At 44.1% G+C, this 25,496-nt stretch overlaps 1 protein-coding gene across 1 annotated transcript; it reads right to left on the bottom strand.

The window, feature by feature from the left end:
- Positions 1–447: 447 nt before the first annotated feature.
- Positions 448–20,804, bottom strand: LOC129380107 (alpha-tocopherol transfer protein-like). Its single transcript, XM_055074349.1, has 6 exons — positions 20,582–20,804; positions 18,890–19,010; positions 16,248–16,499; positions 10,870–11,063; positions 3,964–4,074; positions 448–1,799 (listed from the first exon to the last, which is right to left on the bottom strand). Exons 1-6 carry the CDS (start codon positions 20,615–20,617, stop codon positions 1,617–1,619), a joined length of 897 nt encoding a protein of 298 aa, XP_054930324.1. The 5' UTR covers positions 20,618–20,804; the 3' UTR covers positions 448–1,616.
- Positions 20,805–25,496: the final 4,692 nt, after the last annotated feature.

Raw genomic sequence — 25,496 nt, 5'->3', positions numbered from 1 at the left:
CGGGAAGTCGACTATATCTCGGCTGCCAGGCCGAAGCTGAGTGATTCCTCGAGAGCTCTGAGCTTGAGCGTGGTGCTTTGGAAGCACCAGACGAATGCGTTTGGGGTACTAGGTTTCGAGCAGCCGAATCCAGCGTTTCGCCGGCTAAGCACTCTGAGCGCTCGAAATCGGCCTTTGAATGTACCATAACTGTTGGTTTGAAGTAACGAGAAATTTCTGCAAAATGAAACACGTGATAGTTGATAGGAACGCGAGCCCACGAAGGCACCTGATAGATTTTCGGCAGCAACACCACTTAGCAATTCTTCAGTCAGAAGGCGCATACTTCTTATCTAGTGTTAAGGCTGCTACCAGTTACGGGGACGCAGTTGACCTTCAACAGCGTCTGCTTGGAGCTCGAACCCGATTGACCGTCGGAGAGGATTCGGCAGGGAAGACAAGGTGATGTAAAAACAATAACAGAAGTTTAATACATCGTTACGGGTGAGTGGTGCGCTCTAAGACAGAAAGTAGAGCAACGTTCAGCCTGCGTGTTTCTGCACGCAAGGGTCGAGACGACGTGTTCGTGGAGATCGCGCTGGTCTTCTTATACCCCAAACCATCCGGGCAACCTCCTTCTCTCTTGCTTCCTGGTAGAGGGCCCTGTCAGCACACTGCTCAACCCCCACGGAGGAATACAGAGAAAAAGCACTCCCTGGCGTAGAGGGGCTGAACATTGGACAAAGCAGAGTAGGATTTGCACTGGTGCATAATCCCGTCGCACACACCCGGCGGACAAGCCTTTTAACATTGAAGAGTGTGACGATGAGGCACGACGTTTCTCAGGCGCTTCATCGCCGTACACAGTGAACCATAACACTAGTGAAAATGAAACGAGCTGTTAGAGCAGAGCATTTGCAAGTTCAGGTTTCCTTTAAAATCGCGATGATTTGGTCGATAAATGAACTGAGTGTATTTATTAGCTCTACCTCAATATAAATTCTCCCATTCAAATTTGTATGTTCGAAAAAAAACGCAAAGGGCGCGAAAGCTGACCTCACAGAAATCAGTGATAGTGTCCAAAAGTAAGTTTCACAAGTCAAACAAATGATTGATTTAATCAATGGCTTTAAATTGCTAGTCTGAAGCTATATGTAAGACTTCCATCCGACCATGTGTAAAGAATGCTGGAAAACCGCGGGTAATGTATATTAGCCATTTGCAATGTATATTGACGAAACACCAAGGCTCTGCTCATGAGTCATGGATACACGCCTCACTTATTAGGGATGACACAAAAACAAAGAAAGAAAAAAAAGAAAGAGGTTCGAGAGAAAGAGATGGGAAGGAGCAGTGGTGCTGGTTCACTGATGATAACACCATCAGAAGGATGCAATTCTCCAAACACATAAGTCTTGAGGAGCCATGTGTGAATCAGCCATACAGTTGTCAAGGTGCAAGTCCGGGATGTAATTCTACGATCTTCTTAGCTGGTGCAAGAGACGAACGCACACTGGCGCAGTGTTCTGTGAACAGACTTTCAGCCAGAGCATGCAACCTTTCGGTTTAGTTGGCTGATATTTATGGGAATGATTGCAGCTCCGTTGAATGTCTGGCACTAAATTATCAATCTCTTATCAGGCCTTGTTCTTTTTGTATCCGCAGGCACACAAGCTTTCGAAGAAGCCGGTTCTGCTGTGCACCAACATCTCTTGGCGATCATAATCGAAGTGCTCACACCTCCCGCCGAGTTCCGTTGGTACGAGGTCGTCAGGAAAGCGGTTCCAAAACTCAGAAGCTTCGTCGCCAATGAAGTGGACCTAGGGTTGAAAAAAGTTGCAGCAGAAACATTCAGTGCAGGGCGCCACCTCTGTGTCGTGGCTTCATTTTGTATAAGTGCCCGTGTAGATCACACTATATTTAAATTATTGAGCACGCCACCTGCTTTGCTTTTTTTGCTTTTAGTTCAGAAAGGTACAAAATTGCATGTGACATATAGAGCCGCTCTACTCGGATTTATGGAACAGACGGAAATTAAATCTATGAGAAATCGTGTGATCTGTATAAATAAAAACGTTCGCTAAAAAACTTTTTTAGGTATTCCCTTCAAGGCATACTTCCTCTTGCAACACTGAAGCCGAAGCTTACTGAATTCGCGTCTTCCCACCATAAATCCTAAGGCTATAGCATCCCTTTCGATATATGTGGCCCCAACGGTTGAACACGACCTTGTCGAGATCATACCTTTTGCCTTCTTTTTGTCGAAAAGAAATAATCTCTCCCTTTCAGTTTCAAACTCTGCCAAAATTTGTTGGCGTTCTGGAGTTGACTGTCGTGAACAGCTCGAGGGATGATTTTGAGAAAATGTGACGTGGAAATGCCCATAGTTATGGGAAATTCATTTAAGGAAGGGTATCCCGAAAGTGGCACAACTATTGCTAATCAGACATGACTTCGTATGCTGATCGTTTTTGATATCGCAATTTGAACGTGTCCTAAAGTAAATAATTAAAAAAAAAGTTGGGACAATTTCGCAGCGAATCATTGAAAGTGATAGCAAGATGTAGCGTTGCGTTGATTTTCCTCAGATGGTGCTTCATGATCACGTGGTGGCCACTGTGCAGCAGAAAGAGTGCCCTCTCAAAATTCTCAAGGAGGCGTCTCAAAATTCTCAAGTGTCCCTATAATCGCTATCGCAGCAAGGCGTCATTACTGCACTTTCTTTTTTAGGTACCTGGTCAAAAATATTTATCATGTACGCAATTTCCGCATTTTCTTGAAATCGATCTAATGTGGACGAATGGTGCCAAATGTTGAGGGCGATAAACAAATAATGTTCGAACTGCGCTCAAGTACACAGTAGCATGGCGGTATCGCAAATAGGGCTCCAAGGACCAAACTTGAAACATGTGAGCAAACTTGATCATTACTCTAGCTCTGTGCACTCTGCGCAAATGTGAGGGTGGAACAAATAATTTTTATTGACAAATTTTTCCGTACGTCTCAGTCCAAACGTCATAGACATCAAGCTCTCGAAGCCGGAGGACATTTCTGAATGACATTTTTGGACTTTGATAATCAGAATAATGAACTTTCCTTCACCTTCGTGCATCCCTCTACTCATCATCATCCCTCATCACGCCTTTTCGTCTGCGTTCACTCTCCCCCTTTGCAGAACTGCTGGCTAGAGCGCACGAGCTCAGGCCGACCTCTCTGCCTTAATTTCTTCAAATAAATTCTCTGACTCTATCACAGAATGGTCTTCGGTATATAGTTCAAGTTTTGAACTGCTGCCTTGAGTGAGCCTTTTCATTATGGCGGAGTATTTTTTTGCGGCAGCTTAGCTGGCTTCAGCGTAATGGGGATGCTGAACATTTTCCCCACAAGTGATGTGTGAAGAGAAGGAGGAGGTGGCGCACGCACTAACGCTTGAAGATGGCGTTGAATGCACAATGAAAGCTCTTGCAGATATAGTAACACTTGATTAGCTCAAGCGGCTTACGGGCATATTCGTCGCCGCCCTGTTTGAAAGGTTGTCACTAGAAATAATAATAATAATAATAATAATAATAATAATAATAATAATAATAATAATAATAATAATAATAATAATAATAATAATAATAATAATAATAATCCTCGCCATCATCATCGGCAGCAGTGCTGGCATGTAACGCGGGTACAAAGTCCGAGAGAAAGGCGTCTTTTTCTTAGAGATGATTTTAGATTTGTCGCAGTTGATGAAAGAAATATGTAAATGCAGCTGATATTGGCTGAATTTGAACAAGCCTGTCAGCTTGCTCTCGATGAACGGCAAAACCTTTGCCGACATTTCAACGCCCTCGAAGTGGTGAACTTCGGGACTCGGACTGCAAAGTTGACTCCAGGGGAGCTTGTGACGAGTCTCAGGCACACACGCACGTGCACACATGTACCAACACGGCAGAACTAACGTAACTGGAGGAAAATACAGAGTACACTCACTCTGCTTAGCAGCTTGCTGCGCAGGAACGGCTTGATCGCTGCAAAGAGGACTTCAAAGATCTTAGGGTGGTTTGTTATGTAGACAGCCTTTATCCGTACTGGCCAGCAGTCCTGTGGAAATTTAGTTCACAGAATGATCAGTTTCACTTAATACCGATGGCAAAAAAATGATCACCACAAAGCGCATTAAACGAGAAATAAGGCTGGCGTCAGGTAATTTGTTGGCCCGTACGTGCGAATAATGCATTTATATTAACGGGGTTACTAACGAGCGATTTTCAATGGTCGGTTGCGACTGAAGATAACACACATTAGCTCTCAGATCTTCGAGAAAATCCCTCTATAATATGAGAAAATAGTGCATTTAAATGCCAAATGATACAAAATTTCACTTTGGCTAAATTATGTATAGATGAGTAATATAATACCACTGAACCAATCTTGGCGAAATCACAAAGAACCTAATTGTATTGTTTTTTTGTTAGAAGCCCTTAAAGAAGCACCTGAGCAGAGAATACGGGCACCTAGTGGTGGCACTGTGACGTAAGTCTCAGCTCGCCGCAGGTGCTGGGCACTCGGGTCGGCTCGCACCTCAATGCCTGGGAAACTACAGAGACCAATCAAAACACGCACGTCTCATGGGCGAGTAGGCAGCGGGGCCCCAGAGCTTGCATAGATGTGTCGTTGCATTCTTGAAGAGTATGGCGAGAAACCGCGCGTTAGATCATAAGTCACTTTCGCCGAGCAGTAATGGCGGTGTTTTTTTTTCTCAGCTTCAATGTCAGAAACAGCTATTTTTTAGAGGTTTTCGTGATGCTTCCACTCGTACTGCAAACCCCCAATTTTGCACGGAGGCTCCTCTATATCTACACACAGAAAAACTACATCCACTAGGGTGAATTAGAAGTGGAGACAACCTTTACGCACCCTTACTTTCTTTAAAAATTTCTAACATGGGTGCGTTCGTTAGCAGAACACCGTTAGGATTCATTAATTTCAGGGTAGTGAAAGGGTATTTAGTGGGAAACGTACACATTCCAGTAGTTAAGGGTGCTCGGGCACTTCAAGATTTCAAGCAAGCAAAAAGCCGCAAGTGTATGTATGCAACGGTTTGTTCCAAGTAGTTGTTCCAGCACATTATAAGGTCACTGTAGGCAATGGATGTCAACCTCCTAATTCATCTACGTGGCGTCCCCGGTGATAAAGTAGGAAGGCATAGCTTTTTCTTTTATTTCCCACTCTGCCTTTCGCTTTTTATCTCTCGCTTTGTTTAAGAAGTTTCAGGTCGGTGCTGTTTCACACATCAACTGGCAATCGTCAGTGAATCATAACGCGTAAGCGAATCATAGTTCTTAAGGCACGTGTTTTTCCTCGTGTAACATCGGGGCTAGCGAAATATTGTGCGCAGTAAGTCTTGCACTGCTTCGTGCAGTATCGTTTGGAATAAACACCCCCAAGTACGTGCAGGGCAATCTTCTACCACTGATAACGCAAATATTATTGTGGTGGTGGGGCGTCTGGGTCATCATCATCATCATCATAATCAAAACATTTATTGGCCTCTGCAGGATAACTCACCGGAATAACTGCAGGAATAACTCACCGTGTTACACCCACAGAAAATGTCATAAGAAGCCAACACGCACTGACACGAAGGACAACATAGGGGAAATTACTTGTGCCTAATAAATGAAATGAAGAAACTACAGATTAATGGAAATGAAAGTGGATGAAAAAACAACTTGCCGCAGATAGGGAATGATCATACAAGCTGCGAAGGTTTTGGGATCGCACAACCTTGGAAGGTTGTGGGATCGTTCCCCACTTGCAGCAAGTTGTTTTTTTATCCACTTTCATTTCCATTAAATTATCATTTTGTTATTTGATTTATTAAGCACAAGTAATTTCCCCTATGTTGTCCTTGGTGTCAGTGTTTGTTGGCTTCTTATGACATTTTCTATGGGTGTAACATGGTGAGTTATAAACACGAGAAAACACCCTTAAGGGCACAATGTTCCTAAGTGTGTACATTATTTTAAAGCTTTTTAACGTGGTCCTAGCTATCGTTATTCTTTGACCTTTCATTTTCTATAAACAAGTTATCAGGCCCGAGGACATGCCTATTTGCATCGCCAGAAGGCGTCGCTATCTTCGAACAGCGCTGGCGCATGCCATGAACAGGAGCAGTTTCATGGACATATCATATTGCACATTGTTGACAGGAATGGAACATTATGAATAGCTTACATAGCAAGAAAACAGGTGATATTTAAATTAAATGCAGATGGCTTTACATCGAACACCCTGAGTTTCAACTGCCGATGGTGTGAAGCCATCAGATTAATCTCTCAGGGATGCATTTGCCACATCTTTGTTGAAGTCTTGAGTATGCCACCAATGCTTATGGCTGCACCAAAAAAAGAAAGCTTCAAGATGGATTGTTTCTTCCTTTATTATTGTCCTAGGAAACACGTGAATGCGTTTTGACATAGACCTTGTCGTGAGTTATAGGCTCCGATAAAAAAATATTAGTAGCAGTGGAAGCTCACTATGAACTGTGAGCTTCATGCATAAATTTAGCATACGAATCTGAAGCTTAAATGGAAGAGAAGTGACGTCACCCAAGTGAAATATTGCCAGCCTATAGCGGGTGCATGCTTGTTAACGAACCTATTATATCGTTTACTCGAGATCACTCGCGCATATTTGCACAAGTGACCACTATAACTCAGAAAGAAAGGTTTATTGCTCGCTATTATGTCAGCAGCGCGATCAATGTATACCTTACAGAAATATAATTGCGGCTATATCAACTGCTCTAAATAGCACGAGCCCAAATTTCTTAAGACAATGCAACGGGCCGAATATTATTTGTGTAAATGCATTGCAAAGAGCTGTGTACATAATTAAATGAGTCACAACCAAAGAAGAACACATTATTTAACTAAAACACGCTAATTCACTTCATAATAACTTTAGGGGACATATTGCGATATCCAAACTGAAGCCAGTTTGCGCTCGAGTTATGCCTACGTAGCTTGAATCCTGGCACTACCACGTAGTTAGAAATATTTGTGCGTCAACTAGATCATAAAATGCACTGATGTTCACTGAGCTTCGTACCATGTTCATGAAAGGAAGGTGTTGGTTAAGATGTGAACTAACACTCGAATGCGTTTCACCGGAAGTTCTAATGACGCTCATGTCAATATTTCTGCTAAGCGTATACATAATAATAATAATACTTTATTGACACAGAATTCCGCTAACACTAATACATAATAGGCCTGCCAAAGCCGCATTGGGCTTGAAGGGCAGAGCCGACAGACAGCGTTTAACACGATGTAATATCGCGGATAACGCAAGATTTGCAGAAGCATTGTTAACAGGCACGGACACAAGGGATATACACAAACAGCAATGAGGAGGCAAAAAATTGCAAACAAACCACGTATCCTGCGATGAAAAGTAACATAACCCACAATTCTTAAACAGAGCAAGAAAGCATACATCAGGCATTTGTATGTCACTTAAAATCCGTCAATTATGACAAGCATGACTTGAAAAATAACCAAATTGAATTAAGCGATTTGCGAAACCGGCCGCCAATATGGCGAGTGAATATGGCATTCTGCTGAAGAGGGCGAGGTCATCAATTTAATTCCCTGCCGCGGCCGCAACACTCTTACGAAGAATGAATGCAAACGTGCTCGTTTCCTTCTTTCTTGGTAGACGTTAAAGATTTCGAGGTGTTCCAAGTTAGTTGGGAGGCACTCAGTGCGGCGTTAATCATATTCCGTGTCTTCTTTGGTGTGTTGAACCCAATGATTTGATTTCGAGACAACATTTTCATCATGAGCAGTCTATTTTTGTGTCCATTGCGGGACTAAGGCCTTTCCTAGCAATCTCCGCTTGTGCCTTTCTTGCGCTAGATGATTTCTACTTGCTGATGGAAATTTGCTAATTCCATCACCCCACCTAAGTTTCTGCCATTTTCGACTGCACTTCACCCAAGTAACGCACGTGACAAAGTGCATTACAAACCGCCGACAAGGACTCCAAGAAAAGATGTACTCCGAATCGTGCAAACCCGCATAATTAGCAGAATAACCTACCACCTCTCCTATCATAACCTGACTCAGACCGAAATGCACCAGATGAACACCCTCCTCCACATAGCGCTAAAGGTAGCGCTGGGACTACCCCAACATGCGTCCACGCAGCTCCTACTACGACTCGGGGGGCACAACACCATACGCGAACTAGTCGAAGGTAATCTTAACAGCCAATGGCAACGTCTGAGGGCTTCGGCCACGCTCAACACATTCTGAGGGCTTCGGCCACGCTCAACACTGTGGACAGTGGCACGGTGGAAGAGGCTGCTATCGCCTTGACCATCGTACACGCTTAAACCTTACCGGCACCGGATGGACCCGTCACAGTGGTCAGAGGTTCACAGACCGCCTGCAGGACTTTGGCACAAGGAAGGGTGACACCATACACATACCGCATCCTTACATTATTACACCCCACAGCGCTACACAGGCTGCGTATAGTCTGTACATCTGGACGCGCCTCTCTACATGGTAATGAACGCGCTAATGCGGTAACCAGAGAGATCGCTAACCGGGCGCCTATGGAGGAGCAGTCCAACCCAGACGACGCACCGACAGAACCACCGAACTACACTGAAACTCTACAATATTACAGAGGTAGCAGGAGACACTTCCCCCCAGCACATGATTCCCACAACCGGGAAGATGCTATCGCGTGGCGACAGCTTCAAATTAATTCATTTCCCTGCGTCTTTTAGAATCTTCACCACTTCCACCCCACACAATATTCATCATAGTGTCCCTACTGTGGAGCAAAACCCACAGTGTAATATCATTGCACCTGGGAGTGCCCACACCCTCCGGGTTACTCCCTTATTCCTTCCCCTTCCCCTTCCTCCTGGGAGACTGCGCTGACCAGCTTAGACCCGCAAGAGCAGCGACGGCTGATCCGGCGGGCACGCGGAGTGGCGCGAGCCAGTGGGGCCCTGAACTAAGGGCTCCACCCTTCTAGGAAGACACCCCATCTCATTACCGATAAATGTTTTTCTTTCTTTCTCTCCCTTCCCTTGGCATCCTTTCTGTAATTCTAATGGCACGCCGGTGATCTGCCCTACGCATTACATGGCCTGGCCAGTTCACTTTCTTTCTTTTGTTGTCAACTATAATATCCTCTATTCTAGTTCACTCTCTGATCCCCACTGCTCTTTTCCGGTTATTTAATTTACGCCGAACATTTTTCGTTCAATCTCTCTTCGTGCACTCCTTAACTTGTTGTCGCGCCTCTTTGTTAACCTCCAATTTTATGCCCCTCATGTTAGCACTGATAGAATGCCATGATTGCACACATTTCTTTTCAGCGACAGTGGTAAGCCCCCAGTTTGGATTTGGTGATGCCTGCCGTATGCACTCCGACCCAATTTTATTCTTCTGTAAGTTTCCTTCTCATTAACAGAGTCCCCTGTGAGTACATTCTCACAATTACACAATCGTGGGTGTTGTACGAGTAATTAATAAACAGCTAAGGTTAAAGGGCGCTTCTCACCGATTGTTGATTTGGCGTTACGTGGCTCCATTTTTTTTTTCTGCAATGGCGGATGACTATTTCGTATCAAAAGGTTACATAATCTAGCCACCAGCATGTGGAGCAAAATGACAGCAATGTACAGTGATAGAATTTCTGCTAAAAGAGCAAACTTGAGCTGCAGAAACTGATAAGAGGCTAGAGCTAGCGTTTGGCGACGCGTGAATGAGCTCGAACAGTGTACTAAAATGGATAATTCATGTCAAAGATGGCTATACAAGCGCTGAACATCAGCCTCGGAATGGTCGCCCTCGGACAGCCGCTACTGAATCCGAGCTGGAGACCGTTGATGCACTCATTAAAGAAGACAAGCGAGTAACAAGTGACAAATAGCGAGACTGCTTTAAAAGGGGCACAGTGCAGTTCTGGGGATTGAAAGTTCAGGTCACTGAAATTTCAGTGTAGCTATACACGTTGAAACACTGCAGAAACTCCGTCGCTTATGGCGCGATAGGCTACTACAAGAAAAATAATGTTGCAGCACGACAATTATCGCCCAGAAACTCCTTTCTTAAAATCGGAGAGAATGGCAAGAATAAGAAGGGAAAGGCTTCCGCCACGCACCTCATATCCTACCAAAATCGATGCCAACGTTATGAGACAACAAATGCAATGTGTGCAGCATTGCGTGCTACCTCAACAAAGTTGGGACGGAGTGGTATCGGACGGGTATATTTGTGCCGCCCGCTCGGTACGAAAAGCGAATGCCGAAAAACGGGACCACTACGAGAAAAAAGTGAGCGAAAGACTGAAAAATAATAACTAAAGTTTTTTTACGCAATGAAGCGCAATCATTCGCGAGAAATTTTTATCCGTTGTTTTCGGTATGACCCGTTGTATCTGGATATCCACTAACTCTCGCATTATTGAACTGCCAATACTTATCCTATTTAGTAGATGTTGTCTTTTGCGCAGTTTTTGAGCCGCCCCATAACTTGATATTTTTCTTTTCTTTAGCCAAGGGGATAACCAATACGTACCCATAATAAATTTGTATTTTGTACTTGATTCTAAGTGCTCGCTATTTCAAAGCATTTAGTCGGGTTAAAAGTAAGTATGAATAACATTGCCCTTCCATAGAAAAATACGAGAAACACAACGGTTCATAGACACTGCCTGTTCGCTATTGCACCATCAAATTATTGGTTGCTTGAAAAGTCAGCGTTGAAATCCGATAAGAGTAAGAAAATAAATTGCGGGGAATCTAGCAGCCCGCTTACTGACAATAATGGCCGATTGTGTTATGAGAACAGGGCTGTGTCTCTGTACCTGCAAAATATTAGCGAATTTCATCAGGTACGCTGGTGTGAGCTGCGTCATGTGACGGATGTTTAGTCCCTTCATGTCCATGACGCACTCGACCCCACATATTGATGGAACATCTTCAAGGAGCCAGCTCCCCGTCAACAGAAGCCCTGCTCTGGTATAGTCCAAAAGGCTGCAGATGTCAGGGTTCCAAGCACCTAGAGGGAGAGTGGAAATAGCTCTAACATGGATCGCACTTGCACTAGAATGGCACAATGCACTTGAATTGTTTGACACACGCACACGCACACGCACACGCGCGCGCGCGCGCACACACACACACACACACACACACAAACACACGCACACACACACACACACACACACACACACACACACACACACACACACACACACACACACACACACACACACACACACACACACACACACACACACACACACACACACACACACGCGCACACACACACACACACACACACACACACACACACACACACACACACACACACACACACACACACACACACACACACACACACACACACACACACACACACCCACACACACACACACACACACACACACACACACAACATGTCGGCCACATGCGGGTCAAAATTAATCCGCAGTCCCCTACTGCGATGTGCCACATAATCAAATCGTGCTGTTGGTGCGTGAAGCCCCAGAATTCAATTGAGCGAAACGTGTAAGATTAATTTTAATAGAGTTGAAAGAAATTAAACACTGACGCTGTTAGAAAGAATATTCCTAGTGTACATCTTTAATTCAGTAGCAGCGACATGCGTAGACTTGTCCGAAGGAGAAAACGTCACGAGTGATTTCGGTCAAAGTAATGGCGTCTGCGTACAGCATTTGCCGAACATTTCAGCTTGATAATGTTGGACTCTTCTGTGAATTTAGCTAGCGGACACCCTATTCAAACGGGGCTGGGAGCCTAGGATGACTTAACTTGTGCTCGATCTGGTGAAGAACATTGGCGTGCTATCGGGTTTTTGGTAGTACGGCGGCAGGAACCTCCAGGTCAGGCCGCTAACTGCCTCATACAGCGCAGTCAATTGTTCTGCCTATGGCTCTCTTGTTTTTACTCCGGCATTGCTTAAACGCATTTATACTTACTTACTACGTGAGGTCATCCGTGCAGAGTTTTCATACTATTTTTTTTTCACTCGACTTCAGGAAGCCGAAAATGTGGAACCGGTCTTTCGGGTCAATTTGGATGAGAATGTAAAGCAAGATTAAATTATATTATGGAATCCCTGGCAAACTAACAAACTTTCACAAATATTTGACGGACGTTTAACGTATTTAAAGCGTGAAATGCACTATTTGTGTGTATAAATATTCGAACGTATTGCCAGACTTTCGAAAATTACTTTTTTCAGGGTGTGTCGTAATTTCTTTCAGGTAGTTTGCATGAACTAGGCTTTTTTTCGTCGGCGTTTGTTCTCTCCAGGAAATTGTTTCGTATTTAGGTCTTCTTCAGCCTTTCGACCATGTCGATGGTTTTCCACAATATTGCACTGCTGGCTCAGTGACGCTGTACATTCAAGGACCGACAATGTCGCAGTCATACTACTGCAGTGGCCATATCTCAGCTTGGAAAATTATTGGAAAAGAAGGTAATTTGAGCCAAGCAGCCGACGAAAAACGAGACTTTACAGTTAGCTAACTCATGCAGCTCATCCGTGCCTTGACCGCGAACGCCATCCACAAGATATTTTACAGACTTCCAAGTAACTGCCCCGTCATAGGTAAAGAAACCGCCGATAACCGTGCTCGGTCGGCTCTTCGGAGCGGCAAAGAGGAGCCGATAACATAATTAAGGACAGATGTCCCTGAAAAACTCCGAGTGCTCGCACGAGAGGTGTAGAATCCTCCAAATTTTCAAGGCAACCAGCAGCAGCACCTGGACTTTTCTCTTCACCTTCGCATCCCAACAGGACTCTGTCGGCTACGGCTAGGAGTGGCTTTTACAAAGTCTTCTACTTTTCGAATCAAACAGATCGGCATTGCCTCCTGTGATGGCTGTGGTAGCGAAGTGACTCTTCAACACGTTCTTTGTGACTGTCCTCGCTACAATTTGTACAGACCATCCCTCGCAATCGCGATAGCATGCTTTGATCAAAGACCATTATCTGGGAAAATAATTTTAGAATGCCGAGCTCACAAGTCATCGCAGCAGAATGTGACGAGGGAATCGTTACACTTTTTAAGGACTACAGACATGCAAAACCGTTGTAGCCTGAATCGGTGTTCGTTGCGTTACAAGTGCTACTGTTCTCTGATACTGTGCGGTGATCGTAACTACAGGTGATCCGTGCATCTGTACCCCTTGTTTCTCGCACTCTATTGCAATTTTTTTTCTTTCAGTCTCCCACTTTCCCTTACCCTAGTGCAGGGTAGCAAGCCAGTCTTTCTCCCTTGTTAAACCTGCCTACCTTTCTTCTTTATTTTGTATTTCTCTAGTATTTACAGTCGAACGTTTCAGTGACAGCAATGAGCATAGTTGTAGGATGGAACCCAAAGGTGCTCTTTTAAATGTTCTAAAAGTACGGACCAAGGTAGTCTGACATATTCACAATGCTGAAAAAGCGTGCACGCGCATTATCATGACAGGATGCGAAGAACCCAAAATCAGCCTCCGTACTGTTTCATTATTTGTGTATTTCCTCTTTTTTTTGCGCTGCAAGTACGTCAAAATACTTGCATCAACTTGGTTACCTTTCTGCCTCAAATGCATACCAATAGGAAGCCCTGGAAGAAAAAAGAAATGGGAAGCATCCGACGCCATTGGAGGACACTTTGTTGAAGTTCTCTACCGCAAAAAAATAAATAAAAGGAAAGTCGTTGACAAGCATACTGCCGTGTTCATGGTGAGTGCCACACAATAGATGAATCACAAAGGGCGCATTTGCTACACATCAGTGACCAAATGCGTAAATAATGCTTTGTGCTGAAAGCTGAGCGTCAGTTGGAAGAATAGGAGAGATTCAGTCTTACAGGGAAGCAAACATGGTGTGGGGCACGTTCAGCAGTGATACCGCATACACAACACCGGTCAATATAATAGATTGGAGGAGCTGCGGAGCATTTGCTTGAATGCATTCAGACATCGCGCTGTCATGGCCACGAAACACTTGAGGAAGAATGACAGCTCTTTTCCTGCGGTCTTCATGAGAGAGAAATATTTGCCAGATGTAACACCCAACAATTTTGCCGGGACTATAGAACTGTGACTTTCCAACTCGAGGTCAAATTCACCGCGATATCCCATGGTGGCATTCAGTGCTCACTGCAGCAATGTACGGAGACGTGGACCTAGACGCGAGGGGCAGCTATTTATCGCGCCATGTCACCTGCGTAGGTCGCAATTCCTACTGGGGAACCACAGAAATCAAGCTGACCGGCAGGAAATGCGAACTTGAACAAAATGTGTCAGAGAACGCTTACATTGGTGCACCGCACCGTCACAATCTCGGTTTTACTTGTTATATTTCTAGCGCGTTTCTTTGTTAGGTGGTCTGACCAAGAATTCTACAGAGAATCGAGCAGAAACTCCCATGTCAACGCTTTCAAAGATTGTAAACATTACTACACATGTGAGGGCATCAAGAAAGAAAGAATAGTAGTTGTTGTATGCTACCGTCCATCTGGAGGGGACGTGAGGTGGTCAAAAAGTGAAAGGTAAAGGCGAGAAGCCAACAGAACGTAGAATGCACATAATTCAGGTGCAGGACGAAGCGTTTTCAAAGTTCCTTTTGTCGACCCGTGAACCTCAGGAGGTGAAAGTGCGCCGATATAACCTTCTTCATGGAGTTACTTCGGGAGCACTGATTTAGTATCTTTTGTTCTGAGGCTGCTGAATATGTCAAGGACGTTGGGGATAAGGTATCCCGCCGTGCAATAGCATGGGCAGACACGGAATTGTAGTGCGATGGCATGGTTACGTTTGAACATATCCCAGATGGGGCTGTTTCCCATTCAAACGCCCTCGCCAAATCAGGAGAAAAACACGCGGTACTCGTCAGCCGCAAGGAAAACGTACACACTCGTATATATTAAAACATATAAGGCATGCAACAACGCAAGCGCTGACACTACGTAAGGCAGCAAATGTAGAAAATATAAAGGTACAGAATTAGCCGCCACTGATCATGCGCCCTCAGAAAATTCAGCTGTTTTAAGACGAAGAAATTACAGTAAAACTGAAACATTCATCACAGTTTGTGGCTATATGATAAGCTTAGATCACCTATCTTGTGGGTCACTGCATATTCAGACACAAAACTTTGTTGCATTTAATTTTAAACGGTGTCCCGGCTACAGTGAACCAAGTAAAAAAAAAGGAGAATTTTATGCGAATAAAACCAAGTAAATATTGTTCACAAATGAGTCGATAATATGCCAGTTTTTTTAATGGCACTCAATTCAAACATTAAAGTTGTTTATCCCACTTGTTAATTAACGTCTTTATTCACAAGACATCACTTCAGGTTTCCAGGACGACACAGTTTGCTCGCTTAATGTTACAAGCTGAGAACGAAAAACAGCAAAACATTAATAATTCCAAGCGATTACGTACCAACCCGGAACGACCCGCCCCTGAAAGGAGCGCCCTCAAACAGGCTTCCTGGAAAACCTCATGAAATCAATGACAATAAATAGGATAGCTATTGTTTTATTGGTCACGCCCCTCCCTAGACAGGGTAGCACCTTGGTGTCATGAAAACAGAAGCTGCTGACTCAAGCCATGCCATTATTGACGAATTGTCATTTATGCAGTTAATAACACACACAAAATATATCAAAGAATTGCAAGCCAAATTTACTCCCTATCTTAGATAATTTGTAGGTTTATATATTTGGGCCACTAATAATGCTTCTTTTATTTAACCAACCTGAAATTATTATTTCTTGCTGAAACTTTTTGTGCGTATTGTGTAATTTATTGTATTTATAATATGGTAAACCTGCCCTTGCCTATTGACTAATGTGCTTATCCCTAGACTACTTTTAGTTGGGATGTTCGCCTGAGAGTCATTACATCGGAACTTCGAACTGCACCTTTCTCGTGTAGTAATGTATTTGTCTTAAACGGAGTAATAGGTTTGAAATGGAAAGAAGCATTGTTGCGATTTAGTGGTATCGGACACAAAGTGCCTCGTGCTTTAGCGGTTTTCCCTCTCATGGTATCGGCACAAAGAAAAACTTGCACGCAAGCGAGGCTTATCTACAGCCACTGGTTTTGCTTCGAGTGAAACATTAAAATAGGATGCTACCTTTGTGGCAACAAGTTGTCTTTGTTCGCAATAGGGGGGGAATGCTTGCAGGAGAGGCTTGTCATTAAGGGAACTCACCTATTTTGAAGACTCCCATGCTCCTCCCATACTCGCCTGGTTCAGGCGATATCATCAGGAGTTTGTGGTCGTGGCAAATTTTTCTGAAGGGAACTTTCTGAGGGACAAGTTCATGAAAGAACTCCGGCACATCTCGCCGCATGCGGAAGTAGTGTTTCATCATTTGGAAGGCCTCTTCTACTCTGTATTTTCTGGCTCGCAGAAACATCACGAGAAAGTCATCGCTCGAAGGAATCTTCAAGGATGGCTCCCCTGAAATTATGAGCACATGCAGCGTAAGCGCCTTTGATTACATTTTATATCCACTTGTTTCGTGGACTTGTTTTGGCGGGTCTGAAGCATCATGTCAGAAATAAGAAGCTAATATTAGAGCTAGTTGATCTAAACTAAGATCCAGACTAACATATCTTTGTGCATTGTTAACACCATCCTAAGCATTTTGCCATATGTCAATGCATTTGCATTGTGCCAATATATGAATCCCTTTATATATCGATATCTTTTTGCCGATTGTATCGTGTGATAAACATGCCATATGCGCCCCTTACGCTATGCCTCTTCGTAGATTTGTGAGGTTTTTCTAAATAAATAAACAAAAATATTAGCGTTGCCTGCAATATAAGATTAATGCCATTCTACTCACAATAAGCTAAAGCATTCCCCAGAAGGGCACGAGTTATTCTTGCTATACGAGAGTGTACGGTTTAACATAGAAAAAATACGTGAGTTAAAATTCCTTGCATTTTTAAAACTTCTAACTGCCAGGTTATTCCAAGCGATGCATACAACGCCTCAACAGAATATCTGAAAAATTAAACAAAAGCTTTCGAGTTGAATGACAAAATTTTAGTCTGCAGGGAGTTTATTGTGAAAGCAGGAAGCAATGTGCTTAAGACGTACACGAAAAAAAAATCCCACTTAATCGGAAATACGTGCCGAGTATTTGTTTTAATCAGGCGGCGATACTTAATGGAAAGAATAAAAACGGAAACTCGCCAAATAAGTACTCGGTTACGAATTCTGCTATGTATTTGTATTAACACAAGAGGAGGCAGCGATTTCTGAAGCTCTGCAGAATTGCTTGGAATCCGGAGGCTAGCATTATCACCAGGCAGACTACAGAACTTCATAATTTAACGAATTTTTTTATGGAAGTGCTTTCTCAAGCAAATGAAGGCAGTGCTACATAATGCATCTGCGTATTTTAGTGTGTTTTGGGTATCGTCACCGTGAGCCTGGTGATAGCTACGAAACTGGCTGTAGAAATGTTCGTATTTACAAACAAATACATATTGAGTTAACAAGGCAACATATAACACACGTTAATACGTTAATACGTTAACAGAGCCGTTGTTCTTGCTGACATAAAGGACTAAAAATGCAGCTTGGCAGGTGATGGAATGCGCAGGGTAGATAATCAGTGGATCATTAGAATTACAGTATGGGCGCGAAGGGACGGGAAGCGAAGTCGAGGATGGCAAAAATTAAGGTGAGATGATTAAATTCGGAAATTCGCAGGCGCAATTTGGAATCACCTAGAGCAAGAGAAAAGTAATCGGAGATCACTGGGAGAAGCCTTCATCCTGCAGTATATATAAAATTAGGTTGATGATGGTGAAACATTATTTAGCGCAAACATTTGAACATAACCAACAGGAAAGTGCGCTGCCAACGTATAATGCTGTGACGAAAAAGTCTCCTGTGCCCAATCGCGATATCTCCACAGCTATTTTTGTTAGCGTTCGCCGAAAGCCAGATCTAACATTTGTGTCCGGACGTGGTTTATAAAACCTGTGTGGTTCCCATGACGCTCCAGTGCTCCTTCCGTGCTAGAGTACAGGAATACTGCTAAGTGCTGAGCAGCCCAAGTCTTTAATTTGGACTGTTTTCTTTCCTACTAGCAGGGATGACTCCATTACTTACACGAACGTTGGCGCGATTCCCAAGGGATTCTTTATTGGCTGACAGATATCGACGATGACCTCGGACCCTAAAGTGCATGGCTAGCCCTGTTCGACCTTGCGCAATCTGTAATCGCTGCTGCTGTACCGATATGCCTCGCACGAAAAACGACAGCCACATTTGGTTGCACGCCCCCTCCCTTACTACTCACTTAGCTGGGGTTACTGACATGTTGAAATAGAGGACCAGTGAGAAAGGAGATACAGAAAGCGCATAACGTGGACAGTGATGGTGATTGGACGAAGTGAGTAACGCTGCAGTGTGTATAGTGCTCGCTTTCTCAAAGTGCGTTTTTAAGCGGTATAATACTTTGAGTGCACAGTGGTAACGCTGTATTGTACGAGCCAGCGCTGTATTTCAAGAACTATACACCTGTTATCGGAAGCCGGGGAAGCTCCCAGAGCACAGTGGAGTACACAAATGTTTTTTTTTTTGTTTATCAATTTTAACACACAAGATGCCATGCCGCTTAGACAGCACATCGCGAGGTATATGCCCTGACTAATATGTGCAGCAATACTTTAACTGCAGTACGCCGGTTTATGAATGTCTTCTGAGTTTGAATGCCTCGAAGGGGACCGGTGTGGTCTCGCCACCATGATATCGAAGACTTTACGTTAAAGATCAGACACACCTCAATGGCGCGTTTTTAACAGTAAGGATAGAAAAGAGAAATGTACCTGCTAACAGTTGGCGTAGCCGTAGCAAGGAGTCTGCTTTGGTTTCAGGTGTTTCACCAAGTTCGTGCCTAGCCACTTCTTCGAGATCCATCGCTGCTTTAGTTTTAGTGACTGCGGCATTCTGCTTAGCCATCGGTATTCCGGCAGGTTGCAGCGCAGCAACACACGCAAAAAAAGAAGATATAATATTAGAGGTATGGGTGGGCTGAGGGGGACTTTAGGTTACATTGTTACACGGCACAATCAGAGGTTTAGTGCTTGTATAATGCTTTCCATGTACGGCGAATCTCGGCCGGCACACCATTTTCTTACGATTCCTGTCATTTCCAGTTATTTTTTCTCCTCATCTTTGACTCGCACTAAAACCTGCCACTGCATTGCCGGGAACGGTGAATCGGCAAAGCCGAATGTAAAAAAACGTGAGCAGGATTGGAGGGATCGGGTTTCGTTGTAAAATAGGGTCCTCGCATTTGCAGACCTTCTTTTAGATAAGTGCAGTGTGCAAGTGACAACCGCCGAGGTGACAATTTTGTTGCCACGCCGTTTGTTATCGGGAGTGGTCAAATGAAGGAACAGCCCCTAAATCGCAAAAGGGCTGTAATAATGCATAGTAATCCTATTCTAATGCTATTCCTTCTCGGGCTTCCGCAGTGGTCAGAGTGACGCTCTGCCCACGTTATCACTGCGTTCGGGTGGCCGCGAATGACGAAATGATAACAATCGAGCCAAAAAAAAAAAAAAACGCTTACATAATAGCGACCACGATTTCCGAACACGCGTGAGTAGTTGCAATGAATTAAGCCTTCACAATACTCAAGCCAAAGAAATCATCGCTAATATGCTCTTGCAGTGTCTATCAGTACCTTAAGAGTTTTTTATGGCACCGCAAAATATTTCTTTAGCTTATGGTTTCCTTAAATGCTGACAGAAACTGCGCTGCGTTACCCTGATTGAATGAGAAAAGGGGGGATCTAACACCTCGAAAGCGTTGCCGAAATGGCTGTTATGTTTTCCGGCTACTGACACATGCACGTAGGGGAACGGCGGTGCCTAACTGTGTTAACGACTTCAGAGTTCACTTATCAGTGACCGCCGTTTTTATTGCGGCATCTCCCGAAATAGCCACATGTTGACAACACGTTAAAATTTTTCATTTTATAAGTCACCTTCCAGAGATACCTACGTGTTGAAAAGGACGTTAGTCTAAGTGGCGGTGACTATACCGGAGAGCAGTTAGCGCCGACATATTAGGGTGGGGGTAACATTTAAGTACCGCGCCGTTAAGTATTTCTGCGTTCGTATTTGTTCCGAAACACTGCTATTTTCGTTATTATGTCTACGGGCGTTAAATGTTTGTTCACAGAGCGAACTAGCTGGGGACTACGGAAAACAAACGCAAAGGAACACCATCTTCTATTCTTGTTTAATGATAGTCCACACTGGAGATGCGGCGCTGTGTTGTTCAAGCTGCATCAAAGAAAAAACTCCGTGTACGTAGAGTTAGCTAAACATTCTCGCAAGGAATACGACGGCGCACCGGTGATATGGACGGCATAAATAATGCACGATTTAACGTTATGTAGAATCTTGATTGCTTCAATATTCAGCTACGCATCGGTAAATCTAACATCACTGGTTCAATTTGCTAAAGAGATGCCGGTTCGCGAAGAAAGAAACAGAAAAGTCACTTACCAGTTGTTGATTTCGAATCTTGGACACTTTCACCATCGTGGCTTGCAAGGCACTGCTACCTACGACACTGCACAGACGCCTTATGCGAGCAACACTACGGTGTTATGATGTCCCTATAACCGGTCCAGGATACGAAGTCTTCGCATAAACTGCACACTAAGCCGGGCTTAATGCGAGCAGCGGAATGCAGCAACGATGTTTACGGTACTGCAGTAAACGGAAAGTGTGCGAGTTCAATGGCACAATTGCCGCGGTAATTTTTTCTTTACCCTATCGCTGTGTGATAGGCAGAAGTTATCGTTCTCGTCGGCGCCCAGCGGGACGGGCGAGGGAAGCGGAGGGAGCAATGCTTACGCAAGGAAGCATGCGCTCGTTTTTCGAGACCGTTCTCTCTCTCATGAAATGGCTGAAGGTCACTTGGGGTCGTGTACCTCTTTAAAGCGCTGATAATATGTTTTCTTTCCTTGAGCTCTTGAAGCAGATTACTCTTATTCCGAGTGGATCCGAACTGCCCGTGCGCTCTTTAAACATCTGTATTTGTTCGGTTGTGGTACAGGGTAGCAAACCGGAGGGTTTAACTCTGGTTCTCCCGACCTTTCTCTCATTTGCTTATCTCTTTCTCGTGTCCGAAGGCATTCCGCACTATATCTTTGACCAAAAGTAAGGTGGATCAGGCTGGTCAAATTGCAAACAGCGCGCACAGCGGGACAACTCGTACGAATATGACAGGTGCGCTAACTATCAAATGATATTTATTTGGAGTCGTACTGTACGATAAAGGCAAATAACACCAAAGCACGACGCTTTGTACACGTTGCCGGGTGGTCGGCAACTAGCCCAGTTTAGAGCTCTAATGCAGGAATACAGTTTTTCAAACGGTCGCGCTTCGACAATTTAGGGAAAGTGTAAATATGAAGAATGGTCCGAAATTTTCAGCTAAAATTTGCACGAGCTGCTCGTTATTGTGTAAATCACCAGAAATAAAACGACACCCCTGATGCTCGGTTTCGACCTATAGGATGTTATCACGTATTCACGTATTCTTTCCTGTTATCATGATGGAGTTGTATGCATTCTTAGGCATATTAAAAAATGGGCTTTCTCATAACATCCGCTTTGCTATTGGCCACCTGCCTTACTCAATTCTGGCGGCATCTGTATGTCTCGATGATGCGTTCCACTTCCTGCTTTTTTTCGAGCGCAACGTTTAGGCGCCCGTTCCTGCGCCGAGCGTCGGCGGCGGCATCGGCGGCGTAACCGAGCGAACCAGAAAAGCGAAAGATGAAAGAGCGAAAGTGGAGTGTGAGATTAAAGACGCGAACGGCGGAGACCAATAAGTGACCCTTCAGAGATGGGCGTGCAGGAAACTGGTGTCATGCGGACCCTCCGGACTGCTCGTTTCGTGCTATTGTCTGCTTGCGTAAGCTATCGCTCGCGCTTCTTTCGATTGTCATGGTTTGCGATTTTTTAAATATCATTGTATGTGCGACGCTGATTCTTTTGTATTTTAAAAACGCCACGCGGGCCCCAGCGATTATACTGGAACGTTCGACGAGTCACGTACAAAGCAGATGCGCTTGACCAGCAGATCTCATTTCCGACGATCGCAGACTCTGCTTTCCGCTATTGTTCGGCTTGAATGTAACTTGTTTTGATGGGCACAAGTTATCCGAAGAAAGAGGTAAATTTGTAACTCACAGTTTCGAGACAGTGTCACTCCTCGCTGTTCCTACCATGTGACAATATGATCATAATACAAAATAGTGTCAGCCAGTTCTTTCTGAACAATCAGCGACGCAACCTGTGGAAGTGCTTCGTCGGCTGCAGCTTCTAAGCAGCCCGAGTGGGGGCTCAGGGGTGACGCCGGGAGGATCCTGTCGTTCAGAATGAAATTCTTTGCCACAATATATCGCGTGTTCAAGACGCCTGAACAGCTGCGCTCGAAATTCGCATTAATGAGTATCGTAATCGTCGGTGAATTTTTTGACTTCTGAGAGTGGTCCTTGTCTACGCATCCTGCCTTGTCTTCATCATCATCATGAGCACATCTTTATGTCAACTTGGGGCGAAGTCCTCTCGCAGCGTGCTTCATCTACCCCTCTCTTGTGCCAGCGGACAGTGTCTTATGCCTGCAATGTTTTTTTAATATCATAGCACTACCTAGTTTGGCTGCCGTATCTTACTACGCGTCCCGTTTTTTCTTACCCACTCTGTAACTGTAATTACACACCGGTTATATATCCACTGCGTGACATGTCCGCACAAACTCCATTTCTGTCTCTTACCGATATTTCTGCCTACAGAAATATCGGTTTTGAATCTTGCTCTCTAATCCACATTGTGCCGTACTATCTCTTAGCGCCACGTCTATTAGTTTGCAGTCCATCGGTCGTTTCGTGGCACTTATAGGTTCCTTTACAGCATCTCTGGTGACGTTCGAGTTTTCCCCCATATGCTAAAGCCGGTGAAATTCAATGATTGTACAATTTTCTTTTTAAGAATAGGGTAAGCTGACGGTCATGACTCTGTATGGCGCACTGTATGCGCTCCAACCGATTTTTATTTTTTTGTAAATTGTCTTCTTTTTAAAAGTGTCCCCTGTGACTAATTGGTGTAGGTACACTTTCGTTGGTACAAATTCTACCGGATTACTGCCAATCATGAATTCTCCTTCGCCAGCCAGACTATTGAACGTTGTCTTGCTCGTCTGCATATTAATCTTAGACCTACTGTGATATTTTGTCGGCTAAGGACATCAATGATTTGTCACAACACATCTGCATCATTTTTAATAGGACCATGTCATCTACAAACCGTATGTTGCTCAGATGCTTCCCGTAGAGCGTCGCACTTAATCCTTCCCGGTCTAACAACTTGAATGCTTCATTTAAGCATGCATGAGTAGCCTGCCTTGTATATGTCCTGCCCTGTATATGTGCCCATATTGAGCCAAAGTCAATTCAGTTACCTTGATTGATCAACAATCTGACAGCAGGGTTGCGCCTCCTTTCATTACAAAGGGAGCGAGGGGCGTTTTATGGACAATTGGTAAAAGGGACTGGCATGAATGAAAGGTGCGTACAGTATAACCACAACGAAGTGTTCTCGGCTGATCTTCCATGCCACGTGGGTCTTGCTTGGACGGCGTGTCCCTGAATGAATGGTAAAAATCGCTGAAAGAGTCACCCTCGTATGCACTGTCGACGACCTCTAAGGTAGTTTAAGGAGGTATTGTAAGGTAAATGGTACATGTTTGTTTTAACATAATATTTCAGAAACGGCTGCAGATATTCGCATCACATTTCACGCGCTTACAAAAGTTGCTCTTGTGTACAACATGAAACACCTTGTTTGTGAGCAGATGGTTCGCCGTTCCTGTGGCCCACGCCCAAATTTCCAGGTGTGTTTAGTAATTTAGTGTACCTTTTCTCTGCAACCATGCAGAAGAATGTGATGCTATTACACAGTGTTATTCTAAATACCCATTGGTTATATCTGAACTCAAGAGATATCATATCCTCTTTGGAGTTTGTACGCCCCCCCCTCCAAAGAAAAAAATAATATCCCTGTATGTACAGAACCACATGGGGGGTTTCTTGCAGGGGGGTTTCTTGCAGTGTAATTTTTTACAGTGTTATCCTTAATATCATCAGACATTTTTTATTTCAGAGTATTTGTGACTGGTTGTAGTACATGCGTACAAAGTGTCCCTGGTATGGGATGAATACTTTCTGAGAAAAGCTACATTGAATTTGAGGAATTCATAAAAAATGCTATTTGAGAAAAATGAAGTTTTATGTTCGGATACTGCTTGACAATCCTCAAAATGCCCCAGAAGAATGTATTTCACTGCTGACTTTCTTGCAGGTGTCTCCAAAACCATTAGTACTGTTCCTTTTTATCCGTCGTCCTTCCTTGCTCTCGGTAGTCAAAGAATTCTTCCCTGTCACTACGCTTTTTGTCCATCCTGCCGAGAGGAATATTACAAAAGACATCTGGAACAATTCCAAGGGCCTCCACAACAGCTTTTCGTGCAGAATTACGGTCCTCGTAGTAGGCTAGAGCATTGATAGTTGCTCTCTGCAATGTGTAAGCACTGACAAATTTTGTCTTAGGGCAGAGGTGCCAGATAAGTTGGTTGAGTGACTAATTGGTGTTCTGTGTTCGTCCATGAAGACATTTGCTCACAAGACCGATTACTTTTGAAATTTCTCCTTCTGCTTTATTTTCTGGACGGCCGTGCCATCTTTTGGGGAAGTAATACGTTTGAAACTAGAAACAGAGGTGACCACGACCGTAATAGTGGGAGCAATAACAATGACGAAACATGCTACAACAGCACCACTAGCGGCACATCTGCTATAAAATGAAATATTTTCAACAATATATGATCTTGACGTAATAGTTGTGGAGAAACCCGCAAGGTGGAGAGAATTAATTAAGAGAAAAAGAGACATCCTCACAATCGTAGCAGTTGCTGCAAAGGAAAGCCATACGGGTTCCTCGAAAGAAAAGCTTCGCACTTGAAGAAAAACTCGTTCCGGACTCGAACCCAGCACCATCGCCGTTCCGGGGCAGCCGCTCCACCATCTGTGCTAACCAGGTGGCTAGCAAATGACAGGGTGAAGTCGAATTCCTCGACAACTCGAAGCAAAGGCAAGAGTTTGACGTAACAATTATTTTCTACAATGGACTATTACGTCAAACTCTTGCCTTTGCTTCAAGTTGTTGGCAAATTCCACTACGCCCTGCTATCTGTTAGCCGCTTTGGTTAGCTCGGATGGTAGTGCGGCTGCACCAGAAATGCGGTGGTTTCGGGTACGTGCCCCGTACCAGGTCCAATTTTTCTTGAACTGCAAGGCTTTTCTTTCGAGGAACCTGTAAGGGTTTCTTTTGTGGCAATTGCTAAGATTGG

The sequence above is a fragment of the Dermacentor andersoni genome, chromosome 4, assembly GCF_023375885.2.
Source record: "Dermacentor andersoni chromosome 4, qqDerAnde1_hic_scaffold, whole genome shotgun sequence".
Taxonomy (NCBI): Eukaryota; Metazoa; Arthropoda; class Arachnida; order Ixodida; family Ixodidae; genus Dermacentor; species Dermacentor andersoni.
This window is presented reverse-complemented; position numbering and strand designations above follow the sequence as displayed.

Coding starts and splice junctions, on each gene's coding strand:
- LOC129380107 (XM_055074349.1), bottom strand. CDS start 20,617: ATGGTGAAAGTGTCCAAGATTCGAAATCAACAACTG. Junction 4,075..10,869: donor AATTCGCTAATATTTTGCAG/GTACAGAGACAC, acceptor AAATTTCCACAG/GACTGCTGGCCAGTACGGAT. Junction 1,800..3,963: donor GCAGCAAGCTGCTAAGCAGA/GTGAGTGTACTC, acceptor TTTCAACCCTAG/GTCCACTTCATTGGCGACGA.